This window comes from Manis pentadactyla, chromosome 6 (genome assembly GCF_030020395.1).
Source record: "Manis pentadactyla isolate mManPen7 chromosome 6, mManPen7.hap1, whole genome shotgun sequence".
NCBI lineage: Eukaryota > Metazoa > Chordata > Mammalia > Pholidota > Manidae > Manis > Manis pentadactyla.
In genome coordinates this window covers 34,052,663-34,071,976 of record NC_080024.1, presented here as the reverse complement: position 1 = coordinate 34,071,976, position 19,314 = coordinate 34,052,663, and the positions used below count along the sequence as shown (strand labels likewise).

The 19,314-nt window shown below is 40.4% G+C and overlaps 1 protein-coding gene across 1 annotated transcript in view; it reads right to left on the bottom strand.

The window, feature by feature from the left end:
- The window catches only part of SUMO1 (small ubiquitin like modifier 1), a 42,083-nt gene extending 23,120 nt beyond the window's left edge, over nt 1-18,963 (bottom strand). Inside the window, exons 1-2 of the mRNA XM_057504319.1 lie at nt 18,913-18,963; nt 2,724-3,161 (exon numbers count right to left, since the gene is read on the bottom strand). Of these exons, the coding sequence (XP_057360302.1) occupies nt 2,724-3,161; nt 18,913-18,963 (489 nt within the window). The remainder of the gene's footprint in view (nt 1-2,723; nt 3,162-18,912) is intronic.
- Nucleotides 18,964-19,314: the final 351 nt, after the last annotated feature.

Below are 19,314 nucleotides of genomic sequence, written 5' to 3'. Positions count from 1 at the left end.
TCTGATTCTATATAAGTTTTGCTGCAAGGTGAGGTTAGGCTAAAGGAGAGCACCCAACCTGATCTCTGTTATTGGTTAAACGCTAGTCTTTAACCTTTTAGGTATCATGTACCCCCAATGAAGGCTACAGGCCCTTTCTCCCTAAAAAAACCATACATATGCACAAATATTCACAGAACATTCCCATACAATTTCATTGGCTTTTCAGCTCTTAAGGTCCATGAATGTCAAGTTCAGAACCTGTTTTAGAGGACTATTGATTAATAGTCCACAAATCCACTGGACAATGTTGGCACTGTTAGAATTATAAAAGTTTTACTCAAATTCCAACAAATAATCATTTCTCATTAATCAGTGGAGAGCCCAGCAATTTAAGTCTTGTGTAAATTTAATGTCCACATATTTTAACCTGAAATTATTACTCAATTTCAGTATCTTAGCACTAGATAATAACCTTCTGAGCAGTGCCTCAGAAAATGTACCATTCTAAAAAAACTTGATTTAAATTATTTTCTAGGTACAGTGGTTTAGTCTCATGCTGCTGATATTGCACAGTAATAGCCTGGGATTCCTACTATCACTCTTGAGCTTCTTAAAGGTAAGAATTCAGCTTGACACCTTTTTTTAATCCTTGGTACCCAACCCTGAAATTGTACTGAGTTTTGATTATATTAATGATGCTGGTCCATTTAGCCTAGAGCCAACAGTTCTCAAACTTTTTTGTCTCAGGTCTATTTCATACTCTTAAAAATTATTTAGAACCCCATCAAGTTTTTGTTAGGTTGGTTATATCTACTGAGATTTACAGTATTAGGCACTGAAACTGAGAAATGTATTTAAGTATTTATCGATTCACTTAAAAATAACAACAAACTTATTATAAACTAGCAAATAACATTTCTATTAAAAAATATTTTTCAAAACAAAACTAGTGAGAAGAACGGCACTGTTTTGCATTTTTTCAAATCTCTTTAATGTCTGGCTTAATAGGAAGCAGCTGGATTTTCACATTTGCTTCTACATTTCAGCTGTTGTGATATCACAGGTCACATCGGTCTTTCAAAAACTCCACTGAACACTCATGAGGAATGAAGAGTGAAAAAGACAAATAATGTCCTGTATTTATAAAAATAGTTTGGGCCTCAAGAACCCCTGAAAAGAATATAAAGAACCTGTGGCCTACAGCCTTTATTTCCTAGGTCCTTTATTTCTTCATGTATCTCTTAAATGACCAGAATGCAAACTGGAACAATAAATCCTAGAATTTCGTGATTCTTTCTGTTTCACCAGACTATAGTAAACTTCAACATGCTTCCTAGCATCAAAATAAAAGGCTGATGAAACTAAGCATTTACACCTGTTCTTTCCTCCCTGGTAACCAAGTAAACAACTATCTGGGGAGATACTTATAATGCCATTCCCATACCAACTTGGGAATTAACATAGACTGTTAATAACAAGATCCATCCAAAACGAATCTAGATTATGGTTAATGTTTAAAAAATACAAATGTACATTTTGCACATTAGTACAAATCCACAAAAACCTCACTTGCTACCGCAAGTGGTACAAAACTGAACTGGGCTAAAAGCCAAAAGGATAACTGTGTCAAATTTAAAAGTTCAAGTACATTATGGAGCTGAATGAAAAGCAGTTTTCTAGATAACTATCACTTAACAAGCGAAAGGTCAAAAAATACTTTAAAAAGTCAAAGTGGTCTGCGCAAACAAAACGAAGTCCAGGCAAAAACCTTATGAATTAAAAACTAACCATAAATGTAGTTAACTAGAAAATGATAGGAACAGAAATTCACCAACGGAAAATCCAACACTCCTGAGTGCAAATCCAAAGTAAATTCTTGATATTAACATTGAAATGGAACATTTTGCCGTATTCTGCAAATGTTACGCAACCGCTCTACATACGCGAAGTTTTCCTATCCTTTCCTCAAAGGTATCCATAATCTTCAGGTTAATGCCCAGATGAAAGGTTTCTATTGCTCTACCAGTTCTGTTCTACTTTGTTTCTTGGTTATTCTGAGTGCTCTCTTTCAACTGGAGAGTTGCTGAACCAATCCCAAGTAAGAAATGGGAAAGTACAAGAAAAGAGGCGACAGCTCTGCACTCCCACACGGAGTCAGAACAGAACAGCGGCGGCCCGGCCCCAGCTGCAATCCAAACGGCAAGCAGGACTCTCTCCAGGTTCCCCGCGACACGAGACGCCTCCGGCCCCCACGTCCCCACTCCGGGACTATTAAAGACCGAGAACCAACCAGTGGAGTCCACTCGCTTTTCAGGGCCACAGAGCCTCCCGGGCAGGGATTTTTTTCCCGTTACATAACTGGGCCGAGGGCCCTGCTTCTGCAATCAGTCCCTTAGAGAGGCAGGAGGACGGGTTCCTCAGGGACGTGGAAACTGGGCTCTGCACCTGGTCGACCACGGAGAAAGGAGGACTCGAGGGAGGCTGCGACCGGAGGCGCTGGGGCACAGGAGGGGATGAGCCCGCCGGGAGAAGGGCAGGGCAGCTCCCGGAGGCCAGCGCCAGGCCCCGGAGTGGCCGGCCCTGGCTCGCTCCCCCCCAGCGGACCGAGTCCACACCGGCCGCCCCCTCCCCCACGAGGCGCTCCCATCCCCCGCTCCTCCAACCCCGGCCCCCGCCGCGCGCAGACGGACCCCCTGAGTAAGGCCTCGGGCACCGCCATCGGACCACTCCCAGCCCGGTACCTGGTCAGACATGGCGATGGTGGCTTCCCCCGGGGTCTCCGCACAGCAGCGGCCTCGGGCTGGCTGAACCTCGCTCTGGGGTTTACAAACCCGTCTCTCTTCCCCACAGCACAACACCGCGGCTGGAGGGACTTCCGCTACGCGTCGCGTCACGTCCGCTAGGCGCTGGGAGGAGGGGAAGGGAAAAGGGGAAAAGCGAGGCGGGAAACCCGGTGGGGGAAGGCGGGAGGTCTGGGGACATGCTTCACCGGTGGTCGCGCAAGTTAAACAACAGGCCACTCGCCTTCCCCGCCAACCGGGCCCTGCGCCTCGCTCCCGAGCCCATCCCCCAGGGGAAAATTCCCGGGCCCCAGTCTCGGCGCTTTGGAACCGTGCTAACAACCCAGACTCCTCCCTCTCTGACACCTTGCGCGTTTCGAAGACTGAGCCAAGACATTTCTATTGTCTGCCCCTGGTCTTGCTCCCCAACGTCTCTAAAGATATCGGGTTGAATATATTCAACCAGTCTTCTTACCCTAGAGCTAACACTTTTGGTTAACAAGTCCTCCGACCAAATACAGGAACCTGATTTTTTTTTAAAGGCAAAAAAACCCCACAAAACTATCCCATTGGACACAATCGTGATGGCTACCAATAAAAGAAGATGCTGAAAGTTCTAAACTGGAGGGGAGGAGGAGCTAATTCTAATTCTTGAATTCGTTCCTTGAGTTAAAGAATGATCCTTCTATGATTTTTTGTTTCAAAATGCAATGGCCCTACTGGCCTAGGCATAGAAGATAAGGATATAGACAAATGAAATGGAATTGAGATTCCAGAAATCAAGAAACCCTCACAGATCGATTTTTCGACAAGAATGCCAAAACAATTCAATGGTAAAAGAAATCTTTCAACAGATGTTACTGGGACAACTGGATATACATATGCAAAAGAATGAATTTGGATCACTACCTCACAACATATGAAAAATTAACTTAAAATGAATCAAAGACCTAAAACCATGAAACGAGAATACAAAGGCATAAATCTTCTTGACCTTGAATTAGGCAATGGCTCTTTTTTTCATTTAAAAATTTTTATTCTTGTTGTGATTTCTTTATACATATACTTTCTTTTTTAATTATCAAATGTACATCATAGTGGTTAAACAGTTCCCCACCCCTGCCCACTCCCATCCCGCTTGGTAACCACTAGTGACTTCTAGTGTCTGTGAGTCTAATGCTGTTTTGTTCCTTCTGCTTTGCTTTGTTTTTATATTCCACAAATAAGTGAAATAATACGGTATTTGTCTTTCTCCATCTGGCTTATTTCACTGAGCGTTATGCATAATACCCTCTAGATCCATCTATGTTATTGCAAATGGCAGGATTTATTTTCTTTTTATGGCTAAATAATAAATATTCCATTTGTACATGTACCACCTCTTCTTTATCCACTCATCTATTGATGGACACTTAGGTTGCTTCCATATCTTGCCTATTGTAAATAGTGCAGCTATAAACATAGGGGTGCATATGTCTTTTTGAAGCAGGGATCTTGTTTTCTTTTGATAAATTCCTAGGAGTGGAATTAGTGGGTCAAAGGTATTTCTATTTTTAGATTTCTATGGAACCTCCATACTGCTTACCACACCTGGCTGCACCAATTTGCAGTCCCACAAACAGTGTAGGAGGGTTCCCCTTTATCTGCATCCTTGCCAGCATTTGTTGTTTTTTGTCTTTGGAATAGTGGCCATTCTAACTGATGTAAAGTGATATCTCATTGTGGTTTTAATTTGCATTTATCTGATGATTAGTGATATGGAGCATCTTTTCAGGTGCCTGTTGGCCATTTATATTTCTTCTTTGGAGAAGTGTCTGTTCAGGTCATCCACCCATTTTTTGACGGGGTTATTTGTTGTTTTAATGTTGAGGTGTATGAGTTTTTTATATATCTTGGATGTTAACCCCTTAATCAGATGAATCATTTATGAATATATTCTCCCATACTGTAGGATGCCTTTTTGTTCTGCTGATGGTGTCTTTTGCTGTACAAAAGCATTTTAATTTAATGGAGTCCCACTTGCTCATTTTTTATTTTGTTTCTCTTGCCTGAGGAGGTGTGACCAGGAAAAAATTGCTCATGCTTATATTCAAGAGATTTTTGCCTTTGTTTTCTTCTAAGAGTTTTATGGTTTCATGCTTATCATGAAGTCTTTGATACATTTTGAGTTACTTTGCTATATGAAGTTAGACAATAATCCAGTTTCATTCTCTTATATGTAGTTGTCCAGTTTTGCCAACACCAGTTGTTGAAGAGACTGTTATTTCCTTGTATATCCATGGTTCCTTTATCATATATTAATTAACCATATACAGGTGGGTTTATATTTGGGTTTTGTATTCTGTTCCACTGGTCTGTGGGTCTTCTCTTGTGCCAATACTAAATTGTTTTGATTATTGTAACTTTGTAGTAGAACTTAAAGTCAGGGTGCATAGTCCCCCTAGCTTTGTTCTTTTTTCTCAGGACCACTTTGGCTATTCGGTGTCTTTTGTTGTTCCATATGAATTTTGGAACTATTTGTTCTAGTTCATTAAAGAATGTTGTTGGAATTTTGATAGGAATTGCATTAATCTGTAGATTGCTTTGGGCAGGATGACCATTTTAACAACATTAATTCTTCCTATCCATGAGCATGGTATAGATTTCCATTTTTTGGTGTCTTAATTTCTCTTAAGAGTGTCTTGTAGTTTTCAGAGTATAGGTCTTTCACCTCCTTGGTTAGGTTTATTCCTAGGTATTCTATTATTTTTGATGCAATTGTAAATATAATTGTTTTCCTGATTTCTCTTTCTGCTACTTTGTTGTTAGTATATAGGAATTCATTGCAAATTTCTGTGTATTAATTTTGTATCTTGCAACTTGTTGCATTCAGTCATTAGTTCTAGTAGTTTTTTGGTGGATTCCGTAGGGTTTTCTATGTATAATATCATGTCATCTGCAAATAGTGAGAATTTAACTTCTTCTTTACCAGTCTGAATGCCTTTTATCTCTTTGTGTTGCCTGATTGCCGCGGCTAGGACCTCCAGTACTATGTTGAATAAAAGTGGTGGGAGTAGACATCCATGTTTTGTTCCCAGTCTTAGAGGAAAGGCTTTCACCTTTTTGCTATTAAGTATGATGTTGGCTGTGGGTTTGTTGTATATGGTCTTTATTATGTTGAGGTACATACCCTCTATACACATTTTGTTGAGAGTTTTTATCATGAATGGATGTTGAATTTTATCAAATACCTTCTCAGCATCTATTGAGATGATCATGTGGTTTTATCCTTCTTATTGTTAATGTGTTGTATGATATTTACTGATTTACAAATATTGTACCATCCTTGCATCCCTGGAATAAATCCCACTTGGTCATGATGGATGATCTTTTTTATGTAATTTTGAATTTGGTTTGCTAATATTTCATTGAGGATTTTTGCATCTATTTTCATCAGGGATAGTCACTGTAATTTTCTTTTTTTTGTGGTGTCTTTGGTTTTTTTTTTGCATCTATTTTCATCAGGGATAGTCACTGTAATTTTCTTTTTTTTGTGGTGTCTTTGGCATTTGCTGGCCTCATAAAATGAGTTTGGAAGTATTCCCTCCTCTTCCACTTTTTGGAATGCTTTAAGAAGGATGGGTATTAGCTCTTCTTTAAACGTTTGGTACCATTCAGCTGTGAAAGAGCCTGGACCTGTAGTTTTGTTTCTGGAGAGTTTTTTGATTCCCAATTCAATTTTATTGCTGGTAATTGGTCTGTTCAGATTTTCTGTTTCTTCCTGGGTCAGTCTTGTAAGGTTGAATTTTTCTAGGAAGTTGTCCATTTCTACTAAGTTGTCCAATTTATTGGCATATAACTTTTCGTAGTATTCTCTAAAAATTCTTTGTCTGTAGTATCCATTGTGATTACTCATTCTTCATTTCTGATTCTGTTTATGGGTGTACACTCCCTTTTTTTCTTGATAAGTCTGGTTGGGGGTTTATCTATTTTGTTTATTTTCTCAAATAACTGACTGCTGGTTTCACTGATTTTTTCCTATTATTTTATTCTTCTCTATTTCATTTATTTCTGCTCTGATCTTTATTATGTCCCTCCTTCTACTGACTTTGGTTTCATGTGTTCTTTCTTTTCTAGTTTCTTTAATTGTGATTTTAGAACGTTTATTTGGGATTGTTCTTGTTTCTTGAGGTAAGTCTATATTACTCTATACTTTCCTCTTAGAGCTGCCTTTGCTGCATCCCACAGAAGTTGGGGCGTTGTGCTGTTGGTTTCATTTGTCTCCATATATTCCTTGATCTCTGTTTTAATTTGTTCATTGATCCATTACTTTTTTAGAAGCATGTTGTTTAGCCTCCATGTGTTTGTAAGTCTTTTTTGTTCTCTTTGTGTAATTTATTTCTAGTTTCATACCATTGTGGCCTGAGAAGCTGCTTGATACAATTTCGATCTTTTTTAATTTATTGAGGGTCTTCTTGTGGCCTAGTATGTGATCTATTCTGGAGGATGTTCCATGTATACACTTAAGAAGACTGTGTATGCTGCTGCTTTTGGGTGGAGTGTTCTGTAGATATCTGTTAAGTCCACTTGATCTAATGTATTGTGCAGTGCCTCTGTTGCATTATTTATTTTCTGTCCGTTTGATCTATTGATGTGAGTGGTGTGTTCAAGTCTCCTAAAATGAATGTGTTGCAATCTATTTCTCCCTTTAATTCTGTTAGTATTTGTTGTACATATTTAGGTGCTTCCATATTAGGTATACATATTTATACTGTTATATCTTCTTGTTGGACTGACTCATTAATCGCTATGTCCTTGTCTCTTGTTACTTTCTTTGTTTTCAAGTCTGTTTTGTCTGATACAAGTACCGCAACTCCTGCTTTTTCCTCCATATTATTTATATGTAATATCTTTTTCCATCCCTAAACTTTTAGTCTGTGTATGCCTTTGGGTCTGAAATGAGTCTCTTGTAGGCAGTATATAGATGGATGTTGTTTCCTTAACCATTCTCTCACTCTGTCTTTTGATTGGTGCATTCAGTCCATTTACATTTAAGGTGATTATTGATAGATATGTGCTTATTGCCATTTTTATTAATTATTTTCTGGCTGTTTTTTATATCTCCTCTCTTTTCCTTTCTTCCTCTGTTACACTTTCCTCCTGTTATTAATGGTTTTCTTCAGTGTTGTAATTGGATTTCTCTTTTTTAAAATTTATTTATTTTCAATGTGTGTATATTTATTGTAGGCTTTAGTTTCGTGGTTACCAATGGTTCAAGGATAGCTTACTATATAATAGTCTATCTTAAATTGCTGATTACTCTATTTCAAACACAATCTCAGTGTACTGTTTTTCCCCTTCATCTTCTTCTTCAGCCTCCAAATTTTCCATGCTAGATGTCATAATCTGCATTTTTTATGTATTCCTTGACTGATTTTGTGTATAGTTGACTTTGCTTCTTTTGTTTTGTTTTAATTTCATACTTACTTGGTGATTAGTTAGTCTACTACCTTTACTGTGGGTTTATATTCACTGGTGAAAGCTATTTAGTCTCAGGGTCACTTCAATCTATAGCAATCCCTTTAATAAATCATGTAAGACTAGCTTAGTAGTGGCAAATTCCTTCAACTTTTGTTTATCTAGAAGTTGTTTAATACCTGTTTCAAATTTAAATGATAATCTTGCTGGGTAGAGGATTCTTGTTTGGAGGTCCTTCTGTTTCACTACATTAAATATATCATGCTACTCCCTTCTGCATGTAGAGTTTCTGCTGAGTAGGTAATGGCTTTTTAAATATGATGCAAACAAGCTAAGAAAAATAAATAAATTGGCCTTCATCAAAATGAAAAAATTTTATCTTTTGTGTTGAAAAGACAACCTAAAGAATGTGAGAAAATATATGCAAATAATATACAAGGATCTAATATTCCAAATACAAAAAGAACCATTATATTCATTAATAAAAAGACATACCATTCAACTTGGAAGTAGACAAAAAGTGATTAGACATTTCTCTACAGAAGATTTATAAATTGGCAAATGATCATGAAAAGATCACTAATTATCAGGGAAATGCAAATTAAAACCACATTGAGATACCATTTCACTCCTACTATGTAAGATGTCTATAATCAAAAAGACAGGTGATAATAACAAGCGTTGGCAAAGTTATAGATGAATTGGAAATCTCATATACTATTTTTTTTGGTATTAATATACAGTCACATGAGCAACATTGTGATTACCAGATTCCCCCCATTATCAAGTCCTCACCACAGACCCCATTACAGTCACTGTCCATCAGCATACTAAGATGCTGTAGGATCATTACTTGTCTTCTCTGTGCTATACTGCCTTCCCCATGCCCCCCACCTATGTTATGTGCCCTAATCGTAATGCCCCTTATTCCCCTTATCCCTCCCTTCCCATCAAACCTCCCCAGTCCCTTTCCCTTTGGTAACTGTTAGCCATTCTTGGGTTCTGTGAGTCTGCTGCTGTTTTGTTCCTTCCATTTTTGCTTTGTTCTCATGCTCCCCAGATGAGTGAAATCATTTGGTACTTGTCTTTCTCCACCTGGCTTATTTCACTGAGCATAATACCCTCTAGCTCCATCCATGTCATTGCAAATGGTAGGATTTGTTTTCTTCTTATGGCTGAATAATATTCCATTGTGTATATGTACCACCTCTTCTTTATCCATTCATCTACTGATGGACATTTAGGTTGCTTCCATTTCTTGACTATTGTAAATAGTGCTGTGATAAACATAGGGGTGTATATGTCTTTTTGAAACTGGGGTCCTGCATTCTTAGGGTAAACTCCTGGGAGTGGAATTCCTGGGTCAAATGGAATTTCTATTTTGAGCTTTTTGAGGAACCTCCATACTGCTTTCCACAATAGTTGAAGTAGTTTACATTCCCACCAGCAGTGTAGGAGTGTTCCCCTTTCTCCGCATCCTAGCCAGCATTTATTATTCCTAGTCTTTTCTATGTTGGCCATCCTGTTGTGAGGTGATGTCTCATAGTGGTTTTATTTTGCATTTCCCTGATAATTAGCAATATGGAGCATCTTTTCATGTTCCTGTTGGCCATCTGAATTTCTTCTTCGGAGAAGTGTCTGTTCATATCCTTGGCCAATTTTTTTAATCAGGTTATTTTCTTTTTGGGTGTTGAGGCATGTGAGTTTCTTTATATAGTTTGGATATTAACCCCTTCTCAGATATGTCATTTATGAATATATTCTCCCATACTGTAGGATCACTTTTTGTTCTGCTGATGGTTGATGTACAGAAGCTTTTTAGAATGATGTAGTCACATTTGTTCATTTTTTATTTTGTTTCCCTTCCCCGAGGAGATGCGTTCAGGAAGAAGTTACTCATGTTTATATTTAACAGATTTTTTCCTATGTTATCTTGTAAGAGTTTTATGATTTCATGACTTACATTCAGGTCTTTGATCAATTTTGAGTTTACTTTTCTTTATGAAATTAGACATAATCCAGTTTCATTCTCTTGCATGTAGCTGTCCAGTTTTGCCAATACCAGTTGGTGATAAGGCTGTCATTTTCCCATTGTATATCCATGGCTCCTTTGTCATATATTAATTGACCATATATGCTTGGGTTAATATCTGGACTCTCTAGTCTGTTCCATTGGTCTATGGGTCTGTTCTTGTGCCAGTATCAAATTGTCTTGATTACTGTGGCTTTGTAGTAGAGCTTGAAGTTGGGAAGCATAATCACCCTGACTTTATTCTTCCTTCTCAGGATTGCTTTGGCTATTCGGGTTCCATATGAATTTTATGAATTTTAGAACTATTTTCTCTAGTTCATTGAAGAATGCTGTTGGTATTTTGATAGGGATTGCCTTGAATCTGTAGATTGCTTTAGGCAGGGTGGCCATTTTGACAGTATTATTTCTTCCTATCCACGAGCATGGGATGTGTTTCCATTTATTGGTATCTTCTTTAATATCTCTGATGATGTCTTTTAGTTTTCAGAGTATAGGTCTTTCACTTCCTTGGTTAGGTTTATTCCTAGGTATTTTTTTTTATGCAATTGTGAATGGAATTGCTTCCCTGATTTCTCTTTCTGTTAGTTCATCATTAGTGTATGGTAATACAACAGATTTCTGTGTATTAATTTTGTATCCTGCAACTTTCCTGAATACCTCATACACTATTTAGTGTGAATATAAAATGCTTTTGAAAACATTCTGGCAGTTTCTCAAACTGTTAAACATAAGGTCACCATGACCAGCAATTCTACTCCTAGATATACACCGAAGATAATTGATATGTCCTGTGTACAAAAATGTTCACAGCAGTAGTATTCACAATAGCAAAAAAGTGGAAACAACTCAAATGCCAACAACTGACTAACAAACATATTCACTATTTTCATGTACTTATCAGAAAAAGTTTTTAATTATTGGGAAACCATCAAACTGACAGTGATAAAGACAAGTTTTCCAAAATGTTAATTTTTGTGTAAAATCTCAAATTTTATCATTGACAACAAATATTGTCAGTTGTTTTCCTCAAGAGTTAGGGTCACTTGTTCATTTTTTGAGAAAAATGTTTCTTATATTTCCAAGTCTAAATAACCATTTTGACCTGTCATTTGTTCTGTCACATTAGCACAGTCTTCCTTTTTATTTTATTTTTTTACTTTGTTATCATTAATCTACAATTACATGAGGAACATTATGTTTACTAGACTACCCCCTTCACCAAGTCCTCCCCACATACCCCATTAGTCACTGTCCATCAGCATAGTAAGATGCTGTAAAATCACTACTTCTCTTCTCTGTGTTGCACAGCCCTCCCCATGCCCCCCACCTTATACATGCTAATTGTAAGGTCCCCTTTCTTCTTCCCCCACGTTCTCCATCCCTTCCCACCCATCCTCCCCAGTCCCTTTCCCTTTGGTAACTGTTAGTCCAGATTCTGCTGCTGTTTTGTTCCTTCCATTTTTCCTTTGTTTTATACTCCACAGATGAGTGAAATCATTTGGTACTTGTCTTTCTCCACCTGGCTTATTTCACTGAGCATAATACCCTCTAGCTCCATCCATATTGTTGCAAATGGTAGGATTTGTTTTCTTCTTATGGCTGAATAATATTCCATTGTGTATATGTACCACATCTTCTTTATCCATTCATCTACTGATGGACATTTAGTTTGCTTCCATTTCTTGACTATTGTAAATAGTGCTGTGATAAACATAGGGGTGCATCTGTCTTTTTCAAACTGGGCTGCTGCATTCTTAGGGTAAATTCCTAGAAGTGGAATTCCTGGGTCAAATGGTATTTCTATTTTGAGCTTTTTGAGGAACCTCCATACTGCTTTCCACAATGGTTGAAATAATTTACATTGCAACCAGCAGTGTAGGAGGGTTCCACTTTCTCCACAACCTCACCAACATTTGTTGTTGTTTGTCTTCTGGATGGTGGTGATCCTTACTGGTGTGAGGTGATATCTCATTGTGGTTTTAATTTGCATTTCTCTGATGACTAGCGATATGGAGCATCTTTTCATGTGTCTGTTGGCCATCTGAATTTCTTCTTTGGAGAACCGTCTGTTCAGCTCCTCTACCCATTTTTTAATTGGATTATTCGCTTTTTGTTTGTTGAAGTGCGTGAGCTCTTTATATATTTTGGATGTCAACCCTTTATCAGATCTGTCATTTATGAATATATTCTTCCATACTGTAGGATGCCTTTTTGTTCTATTGATGGTGTCCTTTGCTGTACAGAAGCTTTTCAGCTTGATATTGTCCCATTTGTTCATTTTTGCTTTTGTTTCCCTTGTAGAACAGTATTCCTTTTTTAAACTTGCTTAATTGGCTTATAATTCAATCTCTTGTGTGCTGTTTTTGGAGATAGCTTTCTTATGGAAGAGAGATGGCTGCATTTCACACAGTATTAAAAAGATGTTACTTGAGTATTGAAATTTAATGCAATTAATGTTTTCGTTTCCTATTACTGCTGTAACAAATTATGACAAACTCCATGGTTTACAACAACACAATATTATTATCTTACAGTTCTGGAAGTCAGAAGTCCTAAAATCAAGGCATTGCAGGGATCCAATCCTTCTCGAGGGTCTGGGGGAGAATTCATTTTCTTAACCTTTTCCAGCTTCTAGAAACCATCTGCAATCTTTGACCCTTTCCTTCATCTTCAAAGTCTGCTGGATCTTTAGCAACTCTCTCCCTTTCTGCCTCCCCACATCTCTTCCCTTGTCTCTCCTAAGCTTCTGTGGTCATATTTCATTCTATGACTCTGACCTTTCTGTCTCCCTCTTACAAGAACTCAGTGATTACATTGAACCAGATTATCCAGATAATCATAACCATCCTATCTCAAGATCCTTAACTGCAAAATCCTTTTTGCCATGTAAGGTAACATATTCACAGGTTTCAGGGATTAAGAAACACACAACTTTGGGATTTTTTTTTCTGCTTGTATCATAGTGAGTAATACAATGAATACTAACTAATACAGCTGGTCACTGCCTTAATTTGTGCTAAAATGCCAGCAGTTTTACACACCATGCTTTTGCAGTACTATTGTTCACACAATGAAAAAAGCAAATAATGTCTTAATATTATTATGAAATCGTTTTGACCTCTGAAAAGGTCTCAGTTCCTCCAGTAGTCCACAGACCATAGTTTGTGCTAGAGGAAAAGAAGTAAGAGTTCTTCCTAGCCTAGACCAGTGGCAAAAGGGAAATAGGCAAGCGTGACAAGTTCTGTATAGTGGGAACATGGTTTTGGAGATAGACGCTAGAAAGAAAACACCAGAAAGAACAGTAAGGGCCCATTCACAGAAAGTCTACTGAATCATATTAAGATATTTGGACTCAATCCTGAAAGGCATAAAGTTGAAAGTGGAGGGGTGTGGGAGGCATAAAGTGTTTTTATCAGGGGAAGTGATAATACCAGCTTGTGGTATGGAGAAGCAAAAGAAAGGGAAATGCAACAGGAAACTACAACAGTAATCCAGAAAGAAAAAAAGATGATGACAGAGAATCAGGTCAATGGTAGTGGAAATGTAAATGGAGATTATACAATTGGTGGGTTTGGATAATCATTAGATTCTGTTGAGTACCTGCCCTCACATGGTAATATGATTTTAAGATTTAACAGTGTATTGCCAATGGGTTTCAGCCCTGAAAAGATCACTATGGATTCAATGTGACCAAAGAAATGACAGTAGAACATTCTTATGGTGAAAGGGTTATACCCAACTTTATCTCCATGGTGGCAGGTCAATCACTAGAATCCCATCCATTCGGAGCGAGTCTGCATGCAGCAAGCCGGTCTCTGCCTCTGGGCCCCTCTGCCTGCATAGTTGTCCCAATCTCTGTCCTTGGCACTGCCACCACTCCAGCCTCTGCTCTGCTCTCCAGCAGCCTTGCAGCTGTGCCACCTTGTCACCCAGAGAACTGGGTAGGGCCCTTTATATAGTCAATAATGATGCATTGCCTACATGCGTGTAGTGAGCTAGCCAACCAGGGCCAGGTGAGAATTCTTGCCACAGGAACCTTCACATTATCCACATTCCACCCCTGCAGGACTCTTGCCTCTCAATCTATGTGCCCTCAATCCTCTGCAAAGGTCCCTGTGCAAGAAAGCTGAAACATTGTAACCAAATTCCATAATAACATAATACAACATACAAATAACAAAAATTACAACAAATTATAATAACCCTCAAGCCTGAGGAGATCCATTGCCACCAAGTCGTCAACCCAGCTTTATTCAAACCAGTTCTACTCAAATGAGTTAGCCAAAAGAACCGTGGGTGGGCCTTACAATACCCACCTTCTCCAGCATCTCCAGCAGAAAGTCTTGCAGACACACAGGCCTATCTTGTTACTTTATCTTTGCCTTCTGTTTCATCCTCAGCAGCCGGAACTGCTGCTCCGGTCTCAACTGTTGCCACAGCTCCAGTCATCCAATTTCTTTCTGTCTGCTCCTGCCTTTTCAAACCAACCCACATCTGGGTCCTCATGACCTTCACAGGGCCCTTTAAATTCTTCCTTCAAGAAGCAGGCCATATTTTCTTTTGTGCTTGAAACTGAGGATAGAAGCAGAGCATGGAGTGCTCCACAACCTGAGGAGGGGGCTGCACCTCTCCTGAAAGAACTTGCAGTTCCTGAGTCCTTCCAGCTCTCCACCAGCTCTCAACCAGGTGGAGTCTCAACTGAGGAGGTGCTGATGCCTCTGGCACCAACAGAGCCTCCATCCCCACCTGTTCATCAAACCTCTGCTGCTCCATTTCTGGCGCTGACTGCTCCACTACATCTTTCTCTTGCCCCACAACACCTGGCAGCCTGTGTGGTGCTTTTTCTCATGCCACTCCTTCTCGGGCTGCTGCCTCTTCTTGTGCTGTTCCCTCTCAGTCCACTATGACATCCTTTACCATTTCCACAGCACTTCGTAGTGATGCTATTACAGACAGCGACAAATTTCCTTTCTCTTGGGGTGGACCCCCGTCCTCCACCCCTTCACAATACCACATGTCCACAGGGGTCCACTTGAATGTCTCCCCATCCATAGGTGCAGCCTGCTGAAACACTTCTTCCATTAGAGCTGCCTGTTCTTTTTCCTTGGTCACCACTTAATACTGCCAACTACACTGATTGTTTTGCCAATGGGTTTCAGACCCAGGAAAGTTCACTATGGATTCAATGTGACCAAAGAAATGACAGTAGAACATTCTTGGGGTCTGAAAGGGTTTGTGGATAAAATGAGAGTTCCTGTGGCCAGGATTCTCACCTGGCCCTGGTTGACTAGCTCACTGCACACCTGTAGGCAATTTGACTCTATATAAAGAGCTCCTCTCAGTGCTCTGGCCTTGACATGGTAGCAGGGATGCAAGGCTGCAGGAGAGCAGAGCAGAGGCTAGAGCAGTGGCAGCACTGAGGACAGAGGCCCAGAGGATGACGGTACGGGACGACTGTGTAGGCCGAGAGGCCTAGAGGACTGTGTGGGATGACTGTGCAGAGCCTGGAGGACAGCTGTGCAAACAGAGGAGCCCAGAGGATGGCTGTGTAGACAGAGGGGCCCAGAGGCAGTGACCAGCTTGCTGCATGCATACTCGCTCTGAGTGAATGGGATTCTAGTGACTGACCTGCCACCTGGAAATAAAGTTGGGTATAACCCTTTCACCCCAAAAATGTTTTGCTGTCAATTTCTTTGGTCACATTGAATCCATAGCGAATTTGCCTGGGACTGAAACCCACTGGCAAGACAGGGTTATACCCAACTTTATTTCCATAGTGGCAGGTCAATCACTAGAATCCCATCTGCTCAGAGCAAGTCTGATGCAACAAGCCAGTCTCTGCCTCTGGGCCTCTCTGCCCGCACAGCTCTCCCAATCTCTGTCCTTGGTGCTGCCACAACTCCAGCCTCTGCTCTGCTCTCCTGCAGCCTTGCAGCTGTGCCACCGTGTTGCCCAGAGCACTGGGCAAGGCACTTTATATAGAGTCAAAATGATGCATTGCCCACACATGTGTAGTGAGCTAGCCAACCAGGACCAGGTGAGAATCCTGGTCAAAGGAACTTTCACTTTATCCACAAATAGGAAACCTTGGAGAAGAGGAGCAGACTTGCAAAGAAAAATAAAAAGGTAAGTTTTAGTTGTAAGTGTGCAGTGCCTAGAATCATCCAAAGGGAGATGTCCAGGAGCCAACTGACATGATTTAGAGTACTAGGAGGAACCTGGGCTGAAGATAAGAGATTTGGAAGTCATTGGTATATATATGTTGATGATGATAATCATTAACATTTATTGAGTGGCAGACCCTCTTCCAAGTACTATATTCACTTAATCCTACTATGTAAGTTAATACTATCCTCATCTTGTAGATGAGAAAACAACAGCAAGAGAGATTAAATTTACCCAAATAAATGATGGTGTCAGTATTTGAACTCAGGAGATCTTGACTCCAGTTCCTTCAGCGATTTACAATAGATAGAAGAGGCAGGAGAAATGCTACTGTAGGATAACCATCAAAATCACCTGTTGGGGTCTGCAAGTTAAGCAAATTTCTGAAATTCAGATGAATACCCTTGGGAGTTTATTCCTTTCTTCCTCACTCTTCACCTTGAGAATCACAGCCATAGTAACCGTGGTTATTGCCAGTAGTGTCTTACATTCCTCAGGTGTATTATGGTAATAAGAGGGGGATGGCTTGACTTTAAGATTTTAGAGGTGGAAAAATTATTGGTGATAACAAGGACTGAGGTGTGGCCTTGAAAGTAAGCAGCTCAAGTGTGTTGAGCAAAGAGGATATAGAGTGATTAGATGGATGATTAGGGTATTGTATGGATTATCACGTAGAAATTGAAGTCACTTTAGATGACAGCAGTGCTTGGGAGGGAGAAGCCAGTGAACCAGTGAATGAGTTTGGCCAATGGCAGTAAAAAGGAAGGACAAGTGTTTAAACTAAACAGAGGAATGGTGGTCTGAATGTAATATTGGAGACACTGGGAAACACAAAAAACTTGACCAGTCTTCTACCATTTATCAATAAGATTCTTGCAGTAATTAAAATTAAACATTACCTACATATCTGTTACATGCCCATGCCCTGAGTCATTCATTGATACCACCAGCTCTTTATCTCTCCTCTCCCTCCTTTCCCCAAAAAAGGGGTTTGTTATTAGGAGGTTCCTAATAACAGAAATTATAATAATCCTCAAGCCAAAGGAAGTTCCCAATCCACAAAGACTTTAAGGGTGATAAGACACATATTTTAATGCCAACAACATAGGCAAATCTTGTCCATCAGATAGGATGCATGCAAGAGAGTGGTCCTGTGGGACTGTAGCAGGAAGGGGGTCCTGTCCAGGTATAGTATACCATACTTTTACTCCTTTCCCTGTGAGGGTTACTAAAGGGTCTATATATAGTGCTACTGGAGGAGTATGCACTGGCCATAATGATAAAACAAAACTCCCCAGTAAGATGCTCTTACCTTCTGGCCATTCAGGATATACTACTGTGACCTTTGGTGGCCACTCTGCTGTTATTCCAGGAATACACAGCAGGCAACTTCCAGGCCTTGTCCCCAAGGTGCCAAGAGAGCCAGCCATCATTGGTCCAAGTGTCGAAAGGTCCAAGGCCACATCCACTCAATGGAGTCTCCGGGGTTCAGTGAAGTTGGTGCTGGCAGCAAGATGTTATTCTGGTGGCCAAACCTCGGCTTCAGTGATTCTTCCCTGGTTTGTACTTGTAGTTGTATTGGGGAGGCAGCCATATGTGTTAGCATGTCTATGGGGCTCTCTTGTTCAAACGCCGTAGCACAGTCCATAAGCAGACTGACCATCCCTGCAGACTATTGGTATCTGACTTTAGTCCGGATTTTAACAAGCCTTTGTGCCTCTCTATCATGCCTGCTGCAGTAGGATTGTATAGCACATGAAACTTCCATTTGATCCCCAGCTGTCGCACCCATTCTTGCAGTGTATGTCCAGTAAAATGGGTGCCCTGATCACTCTCAATTACCTGTGTTCGGCCACAGGCAGCAAAGAGATGCTCCAGGCCTCTTATGGTCATCTGCTGGTCTGCACAATAGGTAGGGAAAGCAACCAGAAGTCCAGTAGCTGTGTTCACACAAGTCATCACATACTGATATCCTTCTGATACAGGTAGAGGCCCAATATAGTCTATCTGCCACCTGACGAGGGGTATAGGCCCCTTAGCTATTGTGCCATGTTGCTGTGGAATTTGGTGTAAGTCCTTTTGGAGCACACAACACCCTCCTGCCGACTACGTCAACTGTCTTGCCAATGGGTTTCATTTCCGGGCAAGTTTGATATGGATTCAGTGTGACCAAAGAAACTGACAGCAAAACGTTCTTTGGGGTGAAAGGGTTTATTACCCGGCTTGTTCTCCCAACAGTAGGTCGAGCACTAGCATCTCTGCCTTTGCCCAGAGCACTGGGCTGAGCTCTCTATATAGCACAATAATAGCTTATTGCCTAAAGGAGGTGTGGAAGTGGTAGCCTAGCAACAGGCCAGTTACATCATCAAGTGGTTTAAGTTCAGTGAGGATTCTGGCCATAGGAACCCCAACTTCCCCAGATTGGGTATAACCCTTTCACCCCAAAAACGTTCTACTGTCATTTCTTTGGTCACATTGAATCCATTGTGAACTTACCCAGAACTGAAACCCATTGGCAAGACAATTGGCAGAGTTAGCAGCACTCATTGTTGACCAATGAAAAGGCTTCCCTCATGGAACGAGTGTTTCAGCAGGCTGCACCTATGGATGGGGAGACATTCGAGTGTCCCCGTGGACATATGGTACTATGAAGGGGTGGAGGACTAGGGTCCACCCCAAGAAAAAGAAAACTTGTTGTTGTCTGAAATGGTGTCACTACAAAAGGCTGTGGAAATGGTAAAGGATGTCATGGTGGCCCGAGAGGAAGCAGCACAAGAAAGAGCAGTGGCCCAAGAAAGAGTGGCATGGGAAGAAGCACCACACAGGCTGCCAGGTGCCATGGTACAGGTGAAGGATATAGTGGAGCCATCAGCCTCAGAAATGGAGAAGTGGAGGTTT